The sequence below is a fragment of the Pimephales promelas genome, chromosome 8 (genome assembly GCF_988280905.1).
Source record: "Pimephales promelas chromosome 8, fPimPro1.hap1.1, whole genome shotgun sequence".
Taxonomy (NCBI): domain Eukaryota; kingdom Metazoa; phylum Chordata; class Actinopteri; order Cypriniformes; family Leuciscidae; genus Pimephales; species Pimephales promelas.
Window position 1 is genome coordinate 17,095,296 of NC_142776.1, and position 15,657 is coordinate 17,110,952.

A 15,657-nucleotide genomic window follows, 5' to 3' on the forward strand; every position below is an offset into this window, starting at 1 on the left:
TCTGTAATTGGCCCTAAACTTTTTATTTTATTTATTAATGATATATTTGAGGCTTCCAAAGATATGAATTTTTTGTTGTTTGCTGATGACACAACGGTGTTTAAGTCCGGGACAGATATAAATGAATTAATGGCCATTATTGAAAGGGAAATGTCAAAATTAAAGAAATGGTTTGATTGTAACAAACTGTCTATAAACTGGGATAAGACCAATTATATGGTATTTGGAAATAAGGGAAAAAAAGAAGATACAAAATTAGTCATTGAGAATGTAAATATTGGATGTGTTCCAAAAATCAAATTTTTGGGGGTTATCCCCTAGACAGCAAACTTAGTTGGAAGCCTCATATAGAACATATCAAAGGTAAAATTAGTACGAATATTGGCATTCTATATAACGTTAAGCACACATTAGATAAAGCTTCATTACAGATTATATACTTAATATATATATCTTAGTTGTTCCATATTTAACATAGTGTGGGGTAAGGCATGCACCAGTTATACAGATAGGTTGTTTTTACTCCAGAAGAAAGCTATAAGAATTTTGACTAACCAAGGTTCACGAGACCACACAAATAAAGTGTTTATAAAACTGCAGACTTTCAAATTTAAAGAGTTGGTCAGTTTCAAAATACTATAAATTATGTGGAGAGTGAAAAATAATTTGGTACCAGCACATATTAAAAATAAATTCATGTTAATCACAGACAGTAACAACAGAAGAAAAGGCAATTTGTGTGTACCATATTCACGCACCTCACAAAAACAAAAGGGGTTTCTTGTAACTGGGATTAGTTTATGGAACTCTTGTGTACTTGAATGTACTTGAAAAATACGAAGGAAGTGAAGCATAAGAAACGAGGTTTCTTCAAATTGGTAATTGTTAATTATTTAGATGTGAAGTAATGCTGAAGAAATATATATATATATATATATATTTAAAAACGGCAAGCCATCTGTTCTGTACTAGCTTAGATTATTGAAAAAAGGGGCATTAATTTATAAGACTATGTCTTCCTTATGCTCCTATTCAGTAATGAATGTTATTATTTTGTTGTTGTGATATTCACTGTATCAAATAAATGCTACCTTAGTGAGCATAATAGACTTCATTTGAAAATATAAAAAATAACCAGCCTGTACAAAATGTATGCCTTTTGTCTAATCATGTGTTGTGCTTGAAAAGGCCTGTCATATGTTAGATGTTTCCACACTGGCCCAGGAGACTCATGTGATTGAGTCTCATGTGACTCATGTCATTCTCATGTGAAAAATGACAACAAACGACCTTATCTCTTTTTAAAAGATTCTTTAATCCCAAAACAACTTTCCCGGACAGTACAGTTCACATTCCCCCTCGAGCAGCAACCTGGGGTTTAGTGCCATGCTCAAGAGCTCAGCTCTTTCTTTGTGGGGATCAAACCAACATCATTATGATTACAAGCCTTGGGCCAAGGGGTTACTCAGGCCAAGGGGTTATTCAGAGTGTTTTTACAAAAATAGAGCACAATCAGTGTAGACAGCACTCAGTCAATGGATTTATTTAAACTGCTTATCAGAGTGAACGACTTATGGATACAGAGGTGGAGCACCAACTGAGTGTTGCATTTCAATTTTCCTGGTCCAGTTTAAAAGTTGGGGGAACAAAAGTACATAAAAATCCTTTGTCATGTTCATGATACTTGCTTAATCACTCAGCTAATTAAATCCAACAAATAAGACAGTCATCCATTAGCGATTTATTCTTGCAGGAGTTCGAAAAACGCAACAGCTTGCAGAAGAGCATCACACAGCTCTTCCCCTCTGTTCCTACTGCTCATCTGAAAGGAGTTCCTGTGCTTTAACAACAAGTCGTGAGGGAAAAGAACACGTGGGTCTCGCTTGATCACTGACTCCGTCATCATTTTCCTCACTGTCTCAGCTCCACTTGTCCGACAATCTCCCACTATTAGGTCGAAATGGCGGCCAATGGCTGTGCGCAACATGTTAAGGACTTTGGGAGGGCTTCCCGGTTCCCTCCCTGAAGTGAGGAAAGCAAATAGCATGGCCTCTACTGTCCGAAGATGGACCATGACTGGATAAAGAGAAGTATTCTGGGGAGAGATGCTTGGCTTCTCCACCACGAAAAAGTCGGCAGCAGGAAAGCTTGAAAGAACAGTAGAGATCTGGGGTTGACAAAGAAAATATACAAATTCAAATTGGTTATTCCAGTGCAAAACTACGATCAAATAATGTGCATTTAAGTAAGTACTAACACAGAAATTAAACCAGAAACTCTTGTTGACAGAAGAACTTAAACCGACATGTTTTGGCAGGCAAATGATTTGAGTCTGTGTAGTCAAAACCTTAATGGTACAAAATTTTAGTTAAAATTGCCCATTTTGGACGCCAAATAAACCTTTAATGTACATTATGTACAACAAACACAGCTTATTCAAAATAAGCATGCTTACTTAACCTAGCAAACACATAACATTAGGATCACATTTTTATAATTCAAATTGTTAGGCTGCATGATTAAGTCAACCTGAATAAGAATACTTCCAATAACCTCCAAAAATCTGCCTCCATCCATCTAATCAACAATCAATGCATAGAACCTAGTAGGGGTGTAACAATATATCATGCCACAATATATCGCAAAACAGAATAATGCAACAATACGCATCACAGACAATATGCATCGTGGATAGTCCCCCCAAATTAAAAATTACTGTGTGAGAAAAAAAGGTTTTCAGAGTTTTAGTGTAAGTATACATTGAACTACTATATATAATGTTGAATATAATGTATAATAATGCAATGGGGGAATATTTGTGGGCCCTGCTAATGCCAAATGTCTGATGTTACAAGTAAAAAGTGGCCGACATTATTTTAAATATATCTAGTCAGCGAAAGAGTGCAAGCATATTCATCTAAAATAATTCTGTATTTTCAGCTTCAGAAAAAATCATGATTTTTTTTTATTCTGGTGTTACCATTGTCCTTGGGTTACAAGCACCAAATCCAAGCCTATTCATTTAAACCCACAAGGTATCAAATTTAGCATTTTAATCAACAGTACCTTTTTTTGTTAACCTTTTTTTGGAGTATCGCAATAATATTGTATTGTGAGTTCAGTATCGTGATATGTTCCGAATCGTAACATGAGGGTATCAATACATCCCTAGAACCATACATTTTCTTCAATCCACAAGGGTTGCTGGTTTACAGTCTCAAAAGAATGTGCAAAAATTTTAATATTAAACCTAGATACTGGTAAATCTCAAATAAATGAACAAAAAACACAATTTAAAAACTCACATCGTTCAAATAATCTGATGCCATGTACGTTCCTTTCATAAAGCTCTTGCACTCTGCTTGCTGCCAATCTAAGACAGTTTTAGTCCGATCCATGTGTGTCCATGCAATTTTATTAGTGCCACAAACAATGGACACGATAGAGCTTGCATCCTGCAAGACATTCAAGAAAAAAACATTGCACAAAATGCTTCATACACAAAAGTTATTAAATATAGTGGTGTAGAAAAACTGCCTCACCTCCAAGAAAGCTCGGTCAACCGCAGGCCTTATAAATTTAGCCAGATGGACTTTTCCCTTTTTCCTCTCCTTCCTCTCAGCTGGTTTGAGGATGGAGTCAAAGACTATGACAGCACTCTTGTGTTTCAGTAAGGGTACATTAATGACACTCTCCAGACTGTTGAAGGGTCCATGTCTGGTTCTGTAGTCGATGATGTTGACAGCCTTCCGTCCTCGTAGCAGTTTGACCTGTGCCAGTTCTGACTCTGTAGCTGTATTGAGGTGCTGGAGGATGACAGCACGCTGCTCTGTCGTATAACATGAGTCCAGGTGTTTGTCGTTTTCTTGGCACAATTCAGAGGAAATGGATGCATTGAGGGTGTCGAACCCAGACATCATTATTCCGCTCCTTCTGCAAAAGGTGTAGTGCAACAATCTGAGCTCATATTCGGGCAAGGAGGTAGGAGGACGACAGTAATCCCCTGCAATCAATGACTGGTTTAGTCAGAAAATGATCAAACAGGAAAATAACAAAATTGAACATTTATTTAGTAACTTCAATTTCAGCTATAAAGCAGTTATAAAGAAGGATATATCGTCATTATAACCAGCTCAAATCTGTGTAAGTTTTTTGGTTCTCAAACGCATCATTACAGTTAAATCGATATTTTCTGAATTAGTAATTGTATTTTAAGCCCCGACTGAAAAATGTATTATTCAACAAATACAAATAAATTCAGGTAAAATACTTTAACTAAATATAGACGGTGTATATTTATAAAGCTAGGATTGTGTCTTTATTACATGCGAGAAAACAAATGATCTAAGAGAAGAAGAAAAAATTGAGAGACAAAATTATCACACTGATGGCAAAAAAGCATAATGAGAGACAAAAAATATTTGAGAGAAAAAGTTCAGACCAATTGCAAAAAATAATAATATTTGAGACTTTGTTTTAAAAGTTTTGTTTGAAAGTGTTTTCACATAGAAGATAAAAAACATACAAATTTGATTTTTTTTTTCTGAGAAAAAAACAAAATCGCTCTCAAAATACTTTGAAAATCTCAGTGTGAAAACTTTTTCTCTAAAAAATAAGTGTTTCTCTCAAAACACTTTTCTTTGCTCTCGAGTCATGATTTTGCTTTCACTGTGAAAATTGTGTCAAGAGCGGTGCCACGTTCCTGTTGGTTAGTCGGGTGAGCATCGTCTTGTCTTGGGAGTCGAACTGAATCCTTACATTATCAGCTTTCTGACCGGAGGGACTTTTGCAGTTCCTAGAACCTAACATTCCTCATATTTAATCATATTACTTAATATCATATTACGCTGGAGCCTTCGTCTTCTGTGTTTCTCTGTACAGAACTCAAGCATAATCATTAAACGCCGCCGTTCGTTCTCCGTTATTAAGGTCCTGGCAAGGCAGAACAGGAACCAGGAACATTGCAATAGCCTCCTCCATGCTGGTTTGTTGTAAGACCGTCGCCGTGCTTGCATTACCCCGGCCTCCTACCAGTTCCTATAGCCACTTGGCCAGTGCGAATGCAAGCAGCAAAACCGAGTTTGGGGGAGAGTAGTTCTTAGAACTGTTTAGAAGTGGACAGTTCCTATAACTAAGTTCCCGTAACTACTTGGTCGGAAAGCGAGATGGTCCTCACTGCGGAACATGAAATCCATGGGGAGGAGTCGGATCCAGATCCAACTCCTCCCACCTTACATACACCTAAACCTAACCAACTCCGCCCCCTGATCCCTAAACCCACCCCTAATCCCTAAACCCAACCCTAATCCTACCCATTTCCACCCCTTGGATCGTGATCCGACTCCTCCCCGTGGATCTCATGTTCTGCATTGAGGTGCTACTGCGGAAAGCGGCTAAGCCGTGGGAATCCAACCAACATGGCGGAAAGGGGAGGGGCTCCGTACAATGACGTCAACTCCTTATTCTCAATAGGGCTTGGGCTTCATGACGTCGTTACTGGCATGGCGGCCATGTTGGAGGCTAGTGAATGTAAACAAACAGCAAGTCGAACACAAGAGAAGCGGAGTTGAGAGAAAGAAAAGATTGGATTTGAAAGATTTTATTTATTTGGCATTACTATTTCAACAATGGTAAACCATTGCTGTATTGTGGGGTGTAACAGCGCCACCTACCGTATAAGATGATGATCCATATATAAGGCGCTCCGGATTATAGGCTTTTAAGTGCACCTTATAGTGCGGAAAATACGGTAATTGAAAAGCGTATGTACAGGGCAGATCTTCCTCTGCTTGCAAACAGAAAGTTTTGCGCTTCCAGCTATATCAGCACATCATCTTATACGGTAGGTGGCGGTAATACTCCTAAGCGCACATTTTAGCTGACGGTCTGTAATTCTCTCGGTGTGTTCAAGTGCAGATTTTTACCTCGACGAGAGGGGACGAGAGGCGACAACACAGTTGGCTTTCATCAGCGCTAGTTCTTTGGCGTCTTCTTGGTGTGGACAGGTGTCGTGCCAAGGTACTTACCCCTGATAGAAAGTGTATCCCCGGTCGCGGGAGCGCGCTCGCATTCAGCAGGAGGTGCGTCATTGCTTTGTCCAAGGTGAATTAAACTATAACACGTCAATTGTTTAAGTTATCGTTTTACTGTTGTTGTTGTTTTTAATCGACGAGGTTTAGCAAAGACAGATATCACGTGGCCCATCACAAACAAATTATTTTATTCTTCTGTGGGCAAACGATCGAGCTTCATGCACGGAATGGAAAAATTCTCACGAGAATGTCTAAAGTTACTGAAAAACTAAGACGACCATATCGTTCAAACAGCCTGTGGATATAAAATTGTTCTAACAGAAGTGAATATGAACACATTTCTTTTTTCCTGACAAAAGTTATAGTGGGATACAGATTTTTTCAGACCGTATTTTCGACCTGCCAAAATATGTATCCCCCCCCTAAAATCTACAGATGATGGCCTATCATTAAGTGTTTTATTTTGTGAATACTGTACATCATGTCTAATAACAGCAGTGAATATGAACACATTTCTTGTTTCCTGACAAAAGTTACAGTGGGATACAGATTTTTTCAGTCCGTATTTTCGACCTGCCAAAATATGTATCCCCCCCTAAAATCTACAGATGATGGCCTATCATTAAGTGTTTTATTTTGTGAATACTGTACATCATGTCTAATAACAGCAGTGAATATGAACACATTTCTTGTTTCCTGACAAAAGTTACAGTGGGATACAGATTTTTTCAGTCCGTATTTTCGACCTGCCAAAATATGTATCCCCCCTAAAATCTACAGATGATGGCCTATCATTAAGTGTTTTATTTTGTGCATACTGTACATCATGTCTAATAACAGCAGTGAATATGGACACATTTCTTGTTTCCTGACAAAAGTTTACTATAACTTAATGATAGGCCATCATCTGTAGATTTTAGGGGGGGGGGGGGGGATACATATTTTGGCAGGTCGAAAATACGGTCTAAAAAAATCTGTATCCCACAATAACTTTTGTGAGGAAAAAATAAATGTGTCCATATTCACTGCTGTTATTAGACATGATGTACAGTATTCACAAAATAAAACACTTAATGATAGGCCATCATCTGTAGATTTTAGGGGGGGGAAACATATTTTGGCAGGTCGAAAATACGGACTGAAAAAATCTGTATCCCACTATAACTTTTGTCAGGAAAAAAGAAATGTGTCCATATTCACTGCTGTTATTAGACATGATTTACAGTATTCACAAAATAAAACACTTAATGATAGGCCATCATCTGTAGATTTTAGGGGGGGGGATACATATTTTGGCAGGTCGAAAATACGGTCTGAAAAAATCTGTATCCCACTATAACTTTTGTCAGGAAAAAAAAAATGTGTTCATATTCACTTCTGTTAGAACAATTTTATATCCACAGGCTGTTTGAACGATATGCCATGGTCGTCTTAGTTTTTCAGTAACTTTAGACATTCTCGTGAGAATTTTTCCATTCCGTGCATGAAGCTCGATCGTTTATTGCCCACAGAAGAATAAAATAATTTGTTTGTGATGGGCCACGTGATATCTGTCTTTGCTAAACCTCGTCGATTAAAAAAAAACAACAACAGTAAAACGATAACTTAAACAATTCACGTGTTATAGTTTAATTCACCTTGGACAAAGCAATGACGCACCTCCTGCTGAATGCGAGCGCGCTCCCGCGACCGGGGATACACTTTCTATCAGGGGTAAGTACCTTGGCACGACACCGGGCTTTAGATTATCTTCCCGAGCCAGAACTTGACCCGACCCGCCGATATTTCCCGTCACTATCCTCGGGCCGGGCAGAGAGCCCACAAAGAGAATTATGTTTGTATTTATGTGTAGGCTACAGTTCTCCATGTGGGAAAACGCTACATAACAGAGAAAAAAGTGTTCATACTGATATAGCAAAAATATATATTTTTGGAAGTATTTTGAGAGACTTTTTTTCTCAGAAATAATTCAAAAATGTCAAGAAAAAGAACAATTTCTTTTAAAACTTTTTTAGTCTCAAATATTATTATTTTTTGCTATTGATATGAAAACGTTTTCTCTCAAATATGTTTTCTCTCTCATGAAAAGCTTTTATGCTATCACAGTGCGATAAATTTTTCTCTCAAACATTTTTTTTTCTCTCAGATCATTTATTTTCTCGCATGTAATAAAGACACCATCCATATATAACTCTACACTTCAAATTAAATTAGTGCAATTGATAATCCAAAAAGATATGATGATCTGCAAGACACTAGTCCTTGCGATTGACATCACAATGACTAGGACATATTGAATTTCATACCTAATATGTTTACATGTGTTATTATTACCTTTGAGGACGATAGAGGACAGAAGCCGTTTCGCGACCCACATGTTTGATCGATCGCCACAACAAACAGAGCCCGTGCGTTGCCCTCAGAGGTCCGAATTTAAGGGTTCGTGAGGAAACATAGTACGTGTGATTTTGGTTCCGACTACGAATTAACTCTTTTGCCTAGAAAACAAAGCTATGCGTGGAGTTTCAGTTTCGATTTCTAAGAAAATTGTTGGCATGATGTCGGCATCATATGAGGATATTGTAAAGTTCGTCGCGAATAATCTTAAATGCTTGATATGTTTTAATATTTTTACAAAGCCAGTTACACTAGTTTGTGGGCATAACCATTGTCTCAAATGCATCAATGACTATTGGTCGAGTAACGTTAGCGGCGCGAGAGATTGCCCACAGTGCCGGACAAATATAGGCGGTAAACCAAAAATTAATTTTACTCTGTGTGACATACTGGATTTACAGGAGCTTGGTGGTCGCGAAAGGTGGGAGCAGATTTTGACAGAAACAGAACAACACGCTGGGAGAACTATTACAAAAGTGGCAAGTTCATGGTCTTAATTTGATCAAGTTCATAGATTTATCTTATCAAACAGCATAATGAAACAATATAATATTGAATATAGAGGTAAAGCGGTATAAATATGGCTGGTCTGTTGCCTGGTTTGGGGCATTATTCACCTGGTCACTGCCAGGCTGGAAGAAAACCTTAACCAAGGAAACAGCATCTTAACAGCTACTTTGCTGTAGGGAACTATTTGATTTTAACCTAAATTGCTGGTTGAAGGAAAAAAAACAAAACATTATTGGGTTATTATTTGTGTTGTTGGCCATTAACAAACTGATGTCACTCACACTCATGTACAAACTCATGCGCGCGCACACACACACACACACACACACACACACACACAGAAGCACCTCAGGGCAAGTGTGTCCTGTGTGCTAAATTTAAAACACTTCTAACTTTTACTTCAACTGCTTGCTCTATAGGAAAGTTTAATCAAACACCTGGATTGGTTAAATACTGAGAAGAAAAAGACAGAGGATTCACTTTCAGCTGAACTAAACTCAAATCAGGCTTGTGAGGTAATGTGTAGTGTCTTAGTTGCCTACTTTCAAATTTGCACATGTACTGTAAATAAATCTTAAGAAATAATGAATTCATTTTGTATAACTCAGGATGGGTTTTATGATTCCTCGGCTGTTCTGATGGATGCTTCCGGCTCATCTATTGACAGTGATGCTTCACCTTATGCTGACAGAAGTTTTAGTCTGGCATCAGGGGATCATCAAGAACAATCTTCTCAGTACAGTACAGAGGTACAGCACCTTTGGTTTCTTAAGATATACCATTGTAACTGCAACAATAAGTTTGCACTTTACATGAGGACTCTGAGGATGGCCTACAAAGAGCATTATGTTTGTATTTATGTATAGGCTACAGTTCTCCATGTGGGAAAACGCTACATAACATTTAAATAAACGTAAATGAAAGGTGTTGTTTGCGATGTTAGCCGTTCTAGAGTCACAGCCCCTTTTCTACATTCCGCAAAGCAAGATCGGCATGTACTTTGTGGATCTCAGCTCCCTTCATCAAAAGCTTTACCGATGTTCACATACATCTTCCATCTTTTGCATTCACTTTTAAGATGTATTTACTATTTAAGCTGTTGTTGACAGATTGGCACATCTCAAATAATTAAAAACGTCAAAGGTAAATTTATCACAAATGTTGTCTTTTATCTTCTGTGGTGATGGTGCTAAATTTTCTTCATCATGCCACTGAATGAATTAACAAACGAATTAATAACATATATATATATATATATATATATATATATATATATATATGAAGAGTTCAGATGCAAAAGCCTCTAAATGCCATTTGAAATTTTCTTCTAAAAGGACCATTTTTATCAAGCTTGTATATTTAAGTTCAGTAATTTCACTAAAATGACAATTAATAGGTAATCTTCATTGCCATTTAAGTGAAATTACTGAACTTAAATATACAAGCTTGATAAAAATGATCATTTTAGAAGAAAATTTCAAATGGCACTTAGAGGCTTTTGCATCTGAACTCTTCATATACTGTATATATATATATATATAGATAGTGCTTCTGCTTTTAGATACTATTTTACACTCAAAGAGCTTTACAATGGGATAAGGGGTCTCTCCTCAACCAGTGTGTAGCATCTACTGGATGCTGCGTGATGGCAGCCACAGCCATTCCATACCTTTCACATACAGCACCTTTAAAGCAAAAACCTATTGGGTCTCGTTCAGTAATAATTCTCAAATAATTGTTACTTGTGAAAAAGTGTCACTTGTTTTCTCAAAATTTCAGTTTATATATGGGTGTGTAAAGCCCGGCTCGATCGGCCCAAAATCCGGCATCCGATCAGCAGGTGAAGGTCTCTGTGTATTACAGATGCCCGAGCATCTTTTCTCGTGGCAAAGTATTTTGATTAAATGCAATAATTTTTTCATATGTATTCTCTCGTTATTTCATCTGACTCCATAAATGAAAAGGTTTTTAATGATATCTGTGCATCATTAAATATGAGTGAAAGTTTGACTAATTCCTTTTAACTCTAATGAAATAATATCAAAGTCAGTTAGAATCATCAAACGTAACAATTTATTATGTCAGGTAAATTTATCATCAGTTTCAAGATAATCAATACAAAACATCAAATGTTCTGGAATAAAGAGAAGACGAACCCGACATTAGGAAGCTGAAAGTCTCGCGGACTCAGCCTCACGGGCTCCTCTGAAGTACAGAAAAGGCCCTGATCTCTATTTACATTTCATTTTATAGCCAGACCTCATGTAAACATCAGTTCACAGTGGAAATATACTGTGATCACTTCCCAGACTTATTGGGGGCAGATGTTGATTTACTTGGTACCATTTGCTAACAGTGGGAATTAGCATTGAGTTAACACCTTCTGAGAGTAGGAGGGTTTACCCATACACCCTCCTTTGTATGTTATCTCTAAACTCTTATAGGAGAACTCCGGTGCAAAATGAACCTTTGGTCTAAATACACATTGGTACCTAGTCGACCTTTCTCTGAGATTTGTTTTTATGATTATAGAATGTAAAGAGTTTTATCTCTAAAAACTGTTTAGCGTATACACTAGTATATGGGGGCATATCTATCTATAAATTGCAGGAACGTCTGTCTGTCTGTGTGTCTGTGTGTGTGTGTGTGTCAGTGTTGTAGTCGAGACCACCTCACTCGAGTCCGAGTTGACACCGAGACCAGAGAGAGTCGAGTCCGAGTCAAGATCGAGTCCATAGAGAGTCGAGTCCGAGTCGAGTCCGAGACCAGAGACGGTCGAGTCCGAGTCGAGACCGAGACCAGTGAGGGTTGATTACCTAATTTACTTTTATTTATTTAGAGAAATCCTTTTTTTTTTTTTTTACTGAATTGACTTAGAGTTTAAAAAATATGATCAGTTTAGGGTAAAAAGGCCACATAGTAGGTGGTGTTAAAAGTAATTTTATTAAAATGTGTCATGCACAGTTGCGCACTAGAAAATCACCAATCACTGGGCGTTTCAATCAATTTAAAGAAATATTTTATTATTGTTATCATGAAAAATTATTATCATGAAAAATATTTTTAATTGAACTCGAGTGGACTCGGGAATAATTCCGAGTCCTAAAAAAAAAAATGTTCGAGTACGAGACAATTCCGAGTCCAAATGGACACGAGTCCATGACAAGACCAAGACCATTAAAATATGGTCTCGAGACCGAGTCCGAGCCTCGAGTACTACAACACTGGTGTGTGTATCTGTATTTTAATCGCATATCTCTTGAACCGTTAGTCCGATGGATCTCAAACTTCACAAGTGTCTTGCTACGGGCACGAGTAAGTGCAGTGCCGAGTTTGAAGTTCTTTGGATTAGAAATGCAAAATATATCGCTAAATATATCGCTAAAAGAAGCACACATTGGCTTTTGCTACTCTAGCCGCTGGCCACTCCCCCTCTCACGCTGCAAACTGAGTGAGCACAGCACAGGACCAGAGACAGAGGGACGAAGAAAGCAGATTTCCTCCCTGAATCGTCGCGCTTATTCATTTGAGCACTCAAACACAACAAACCAAGTTAACAATTGCTTAAAACACACGGGCACACGGCCATTATTAGCGCAGGACCAGAGACAGAGGGACGAAGAAAGCAGATTTTCTCGCTAACAATGAGGACCCAAACACACCAAACCAACAATTACTAAAAACACACAAAAACTGATTTTGCACGGGCACTTTGCACTAGTAATAAGTAAAGAGAAATCGCTAACTAATACCACTAACAAGGCTCAAAATAGCCCCACATTAACACAGTAACATAATGAGGGTCTATACATGCAAAAAGAAGCATTGAGAACTTTGTTTGTTCTGAACGTTCGTGGTTCGACTTGTCGAGACTGTTTTCCAAAGATGGCTGGTGCCTGTATACACGAAGTGCACTGTCTTTATAAAATATCTTCTTATTAAACGGTCTGTACACTTACAAAGTTCTCAATGCTTCGTTTTGCATGTAGGGACCCTCAGTATGTTACTGTGTTGGTGTGGGGCTATTTTGAGCCTTGTTAATGGTATAACTAGCGATTTCTTTTTACTTATTAAATGCCCCCATATACTAGCGTATACTCTAAACAGTTTTTAGAGATTAAACTCTTTACATTCGATTATCATGAAAACAAAATATCAGAGAACAGTCGACTAGGTACCAATGTGTAATTAGACCAAAGGTTCATTTTGCGCTGGAGTTCTCCTTTAAAAACCTTATTACCTTTGGTTTTACTTAGTGCGACTGGTACAAATGTTTCATTTCCAAATTAGACATTTCAAATGATACTAAACATATGTGTAATACTCAATGATAATCATTCACCATTTAAACCATCTAGATTCTTGTGTGAGTTTGGGTTATCCCTGCATGGGGAATAAGGTAGTTCAAATGTTAATTTTCAGCAAGGTGCTTTGTCCACTCGAAGAGTGGTAGTTCCTCAATCAGTTTTTCCAATTTTCCCAGTCTTACAGGTGCAATAGCTACATTTTGATATCATAGACATTTTGATCTTTGAGTAAATCTCGAGAAAAGTCAAGTAGGCCTATGTAATTTTCAAAACCAGTTGAAATACAAAAAAAAAAAAAACTTTATGCACCCCCAATACTGCACATTTTTGACGTCTCTTTTATCTTACACACATATTTGAGATTTTGGACAAATCCGCTCTAAGGCAAGCCTCCAAAGTTAGCAAAAAAGCGTAACACCCCTGTATGCAGGGAAGGAGACCAGATGCAGTTTTTTTTTTTTTTTTTTAATGGATGTCAATGTAGGAAAAGAAAAGTGGCTATAATTTTCAACATGTTTGCCATTAAACATTCGTTTTGGATAGATCTATTTTTAGTTTACACCGGTGTGTTTTAGTTCAGATTGAGTTCTCTTTTCATTGTTCGTTGACATTTATGTGGTTTGCTAGTTTCATACGTTCTCCCTTATTGCTCCAGAGTGTTAAGAATCTTGAATAAAGACTATGTTGCTTTATAGTTAGTCTCGTTGTGCATGCTACAGAGCCTATGTTACTGAAACTGAAAAAAATGCTGTTTTATTAGAGAAGTCACAGACAATTTTGCAGCAGATAGAATTCAGTTTACAGCATTTCTAGCAATATGTAGCTTTGTCATGACAGGGGGAAAAAACTATTGAAATATATTAGTATATAAACATATTAAAATATATGACAATAGAAAACATTTATTTTAAATTGTAATATTATTTCAGTAATATAACTGTTTTTACTTTATTTTTTTATCAAATAAATGCAGCCTGGTTAAGCATAAGAGACTTGTTTCAAAAATGTCTTACTCGCCCATCTTAAATGGTAGTGAATGTACAAATGTATAGATTATTCATGATGAATTATATGTGCACGTATGTGAATGAGACCCATTATTTTCATCAAATTACACCAGCCCAGCAAGTACATGTGATTTAGGGATCTTGTTAAATTTGATGTGGAAAGAGGCTGATTGTCAAACACCTAATCTCTCTTAGGAGAGTTCTCAGGAATTTGTAGAAGAGGATCCAGTCTATCTGTCTGAAGATTCTCTAACTCTCAGTGCAGAAGCACAGCATCATAACAGCGACGGTGCTGAGGGTAATGTCTTTTATGCTAACAGTGATTTTCATGCTTGTTTGACTAAATAATGTGTGTTGGTGATGGCATGTTCTCACTTAAATTTCTCTCCCTCCCTCCAAGCTGCTCTTCATCCAAAGTTTGTCGAGCTTTCCTTCCCTCCCCACCTGGGAAACCGAAGGCTGGTTTTTCATACAGAAAGCCGTACAATGGCAACACAACCAGGACAACAAGTTAGAACTACACACGTGCGCTTTGATGCCTGCCAGTGGATGGCTATGCAGGAGTTCACAGGAGGGTGGTTTTACTGGGATGTGGACACCACACACAGCTCTGGATGGGCTGTTGGGGTGGCGTATCCCACTCTGATGCGTAATGAGATTTTGGGAAGAACTTCCTCATCTTGGTGTTTGGAGTGGAGCTGTAGGCAACTAAGTGCCTGTCACGATAATATAAAGACCCCTGTTAAGCATAGTGTCCCTAACAGGATCAGAGTTATTCTGGACATGGCAAAAGGACAGCTGTGTTTTCATAGTCTGGATGATAGCCTGCTTGAATTACACAGTTTCCACATTAATTTCACTGGCCCTCTCAGACCTGTCGTCTGGCTTTATGGGTTGTCGAAATGTCAAAATGCTTTAACATTTCCTTTACAATAGCTTATACATTCCATTTTGCTGATGACAATGAATTGCCATTTAAGTGAAATTACTGAACTTAAATATACAAGCTTGATAAAAATTAACATTCTTGAAGAAAAATTCAAATGGCATTTAGAGAGGCTTTTGCATCTGAACTCTCTATATATATGGAATCTTGAATTGTATTTAACTTTTTTCATTACATACCTGTGTAATCTCATTTGGTTTCTGGTATTTCACCGCTATACACAACCATAAATATTCTAGGACCAAACAATGCTCTCTTTTTTGCCTTGTTCAGCCAGCTTCATTTCTCTCAATCGTCCCTGATTAATAATAATAAAATACATGGATGAATGTTGGGAAAATTTAATGTTTAACAATATTACTGATTTGACCGCACTGACACTATTGGATGAGAACTGAACTTAGCTGGACTATGACATCACTGTTTTCTGCAGAACTGCTTTATAGATAAAATGAACT

General features: G+C 37.5%; 2 protein-coding genes across 3 annotated transcripts; one reads left to right on the forward strand and one right to left on the reverse strand.

Moving 5' to 3' along the window:
- Positions 1-1,527: 1,527 nt before the first annotated feature.
- On the reverse strand, positions 1,528-8,503 carry tefm (transcription elongation factor, mitochondrial). 2 transcript variants are annotated; one of them, XM_039660992.2, is made up of 4 exons: positions 8,367-8,503; positions 3,543-4,003; positions 3,306-3,455; positions 1,528-2,167 (listed from the first exon to the last, which is right to left on the reverse strand). In XM_039660992.2, the coding sequence occupies exons 1-4, from the start codon at positions 8,407-8,409 to the stop codon at positions 1,742-1,744; spliced, it is 1,080 nt and encodes a 359-aa protein (XP_039516926.2). In that variant the 5' UTR covers positions 8,410-8,503; the 3' UTR covers positions 1,528-1,741. The 2 variants fall into 2 exon arrangements, with proteins under 2 accessions (XP_039516926.2, XP_088990220.1); XM_089134094.1 differs by having other exon boundaries at positions 3,543-4,016; positions 8,367-8,487.
- A 42-nt stretch (positions 8,504-8,545) lies between these two features.
- Positions 8,546-15,514, forward strand: rnf135 (ring finger protein 135). Its single transcript, XM_039660990.2, has 5 exons — positions 8,546-8,908; positions 9,359-9,454; positions 9,548-9,688; positions 14,449-14,551; positions 14,654-15,514. Exons 1-5 carry the CDS (start codon positions 8,546-8,548, stop codon positions 15,187-15,189), a joined length of 1,239 nt encoding a protein of 412 aa, XP_039516924.2. The 3' UTR covers positions 15,190-15,514.
- Positions 15,515-15,657: the final 143 nt, after the last annotated feature.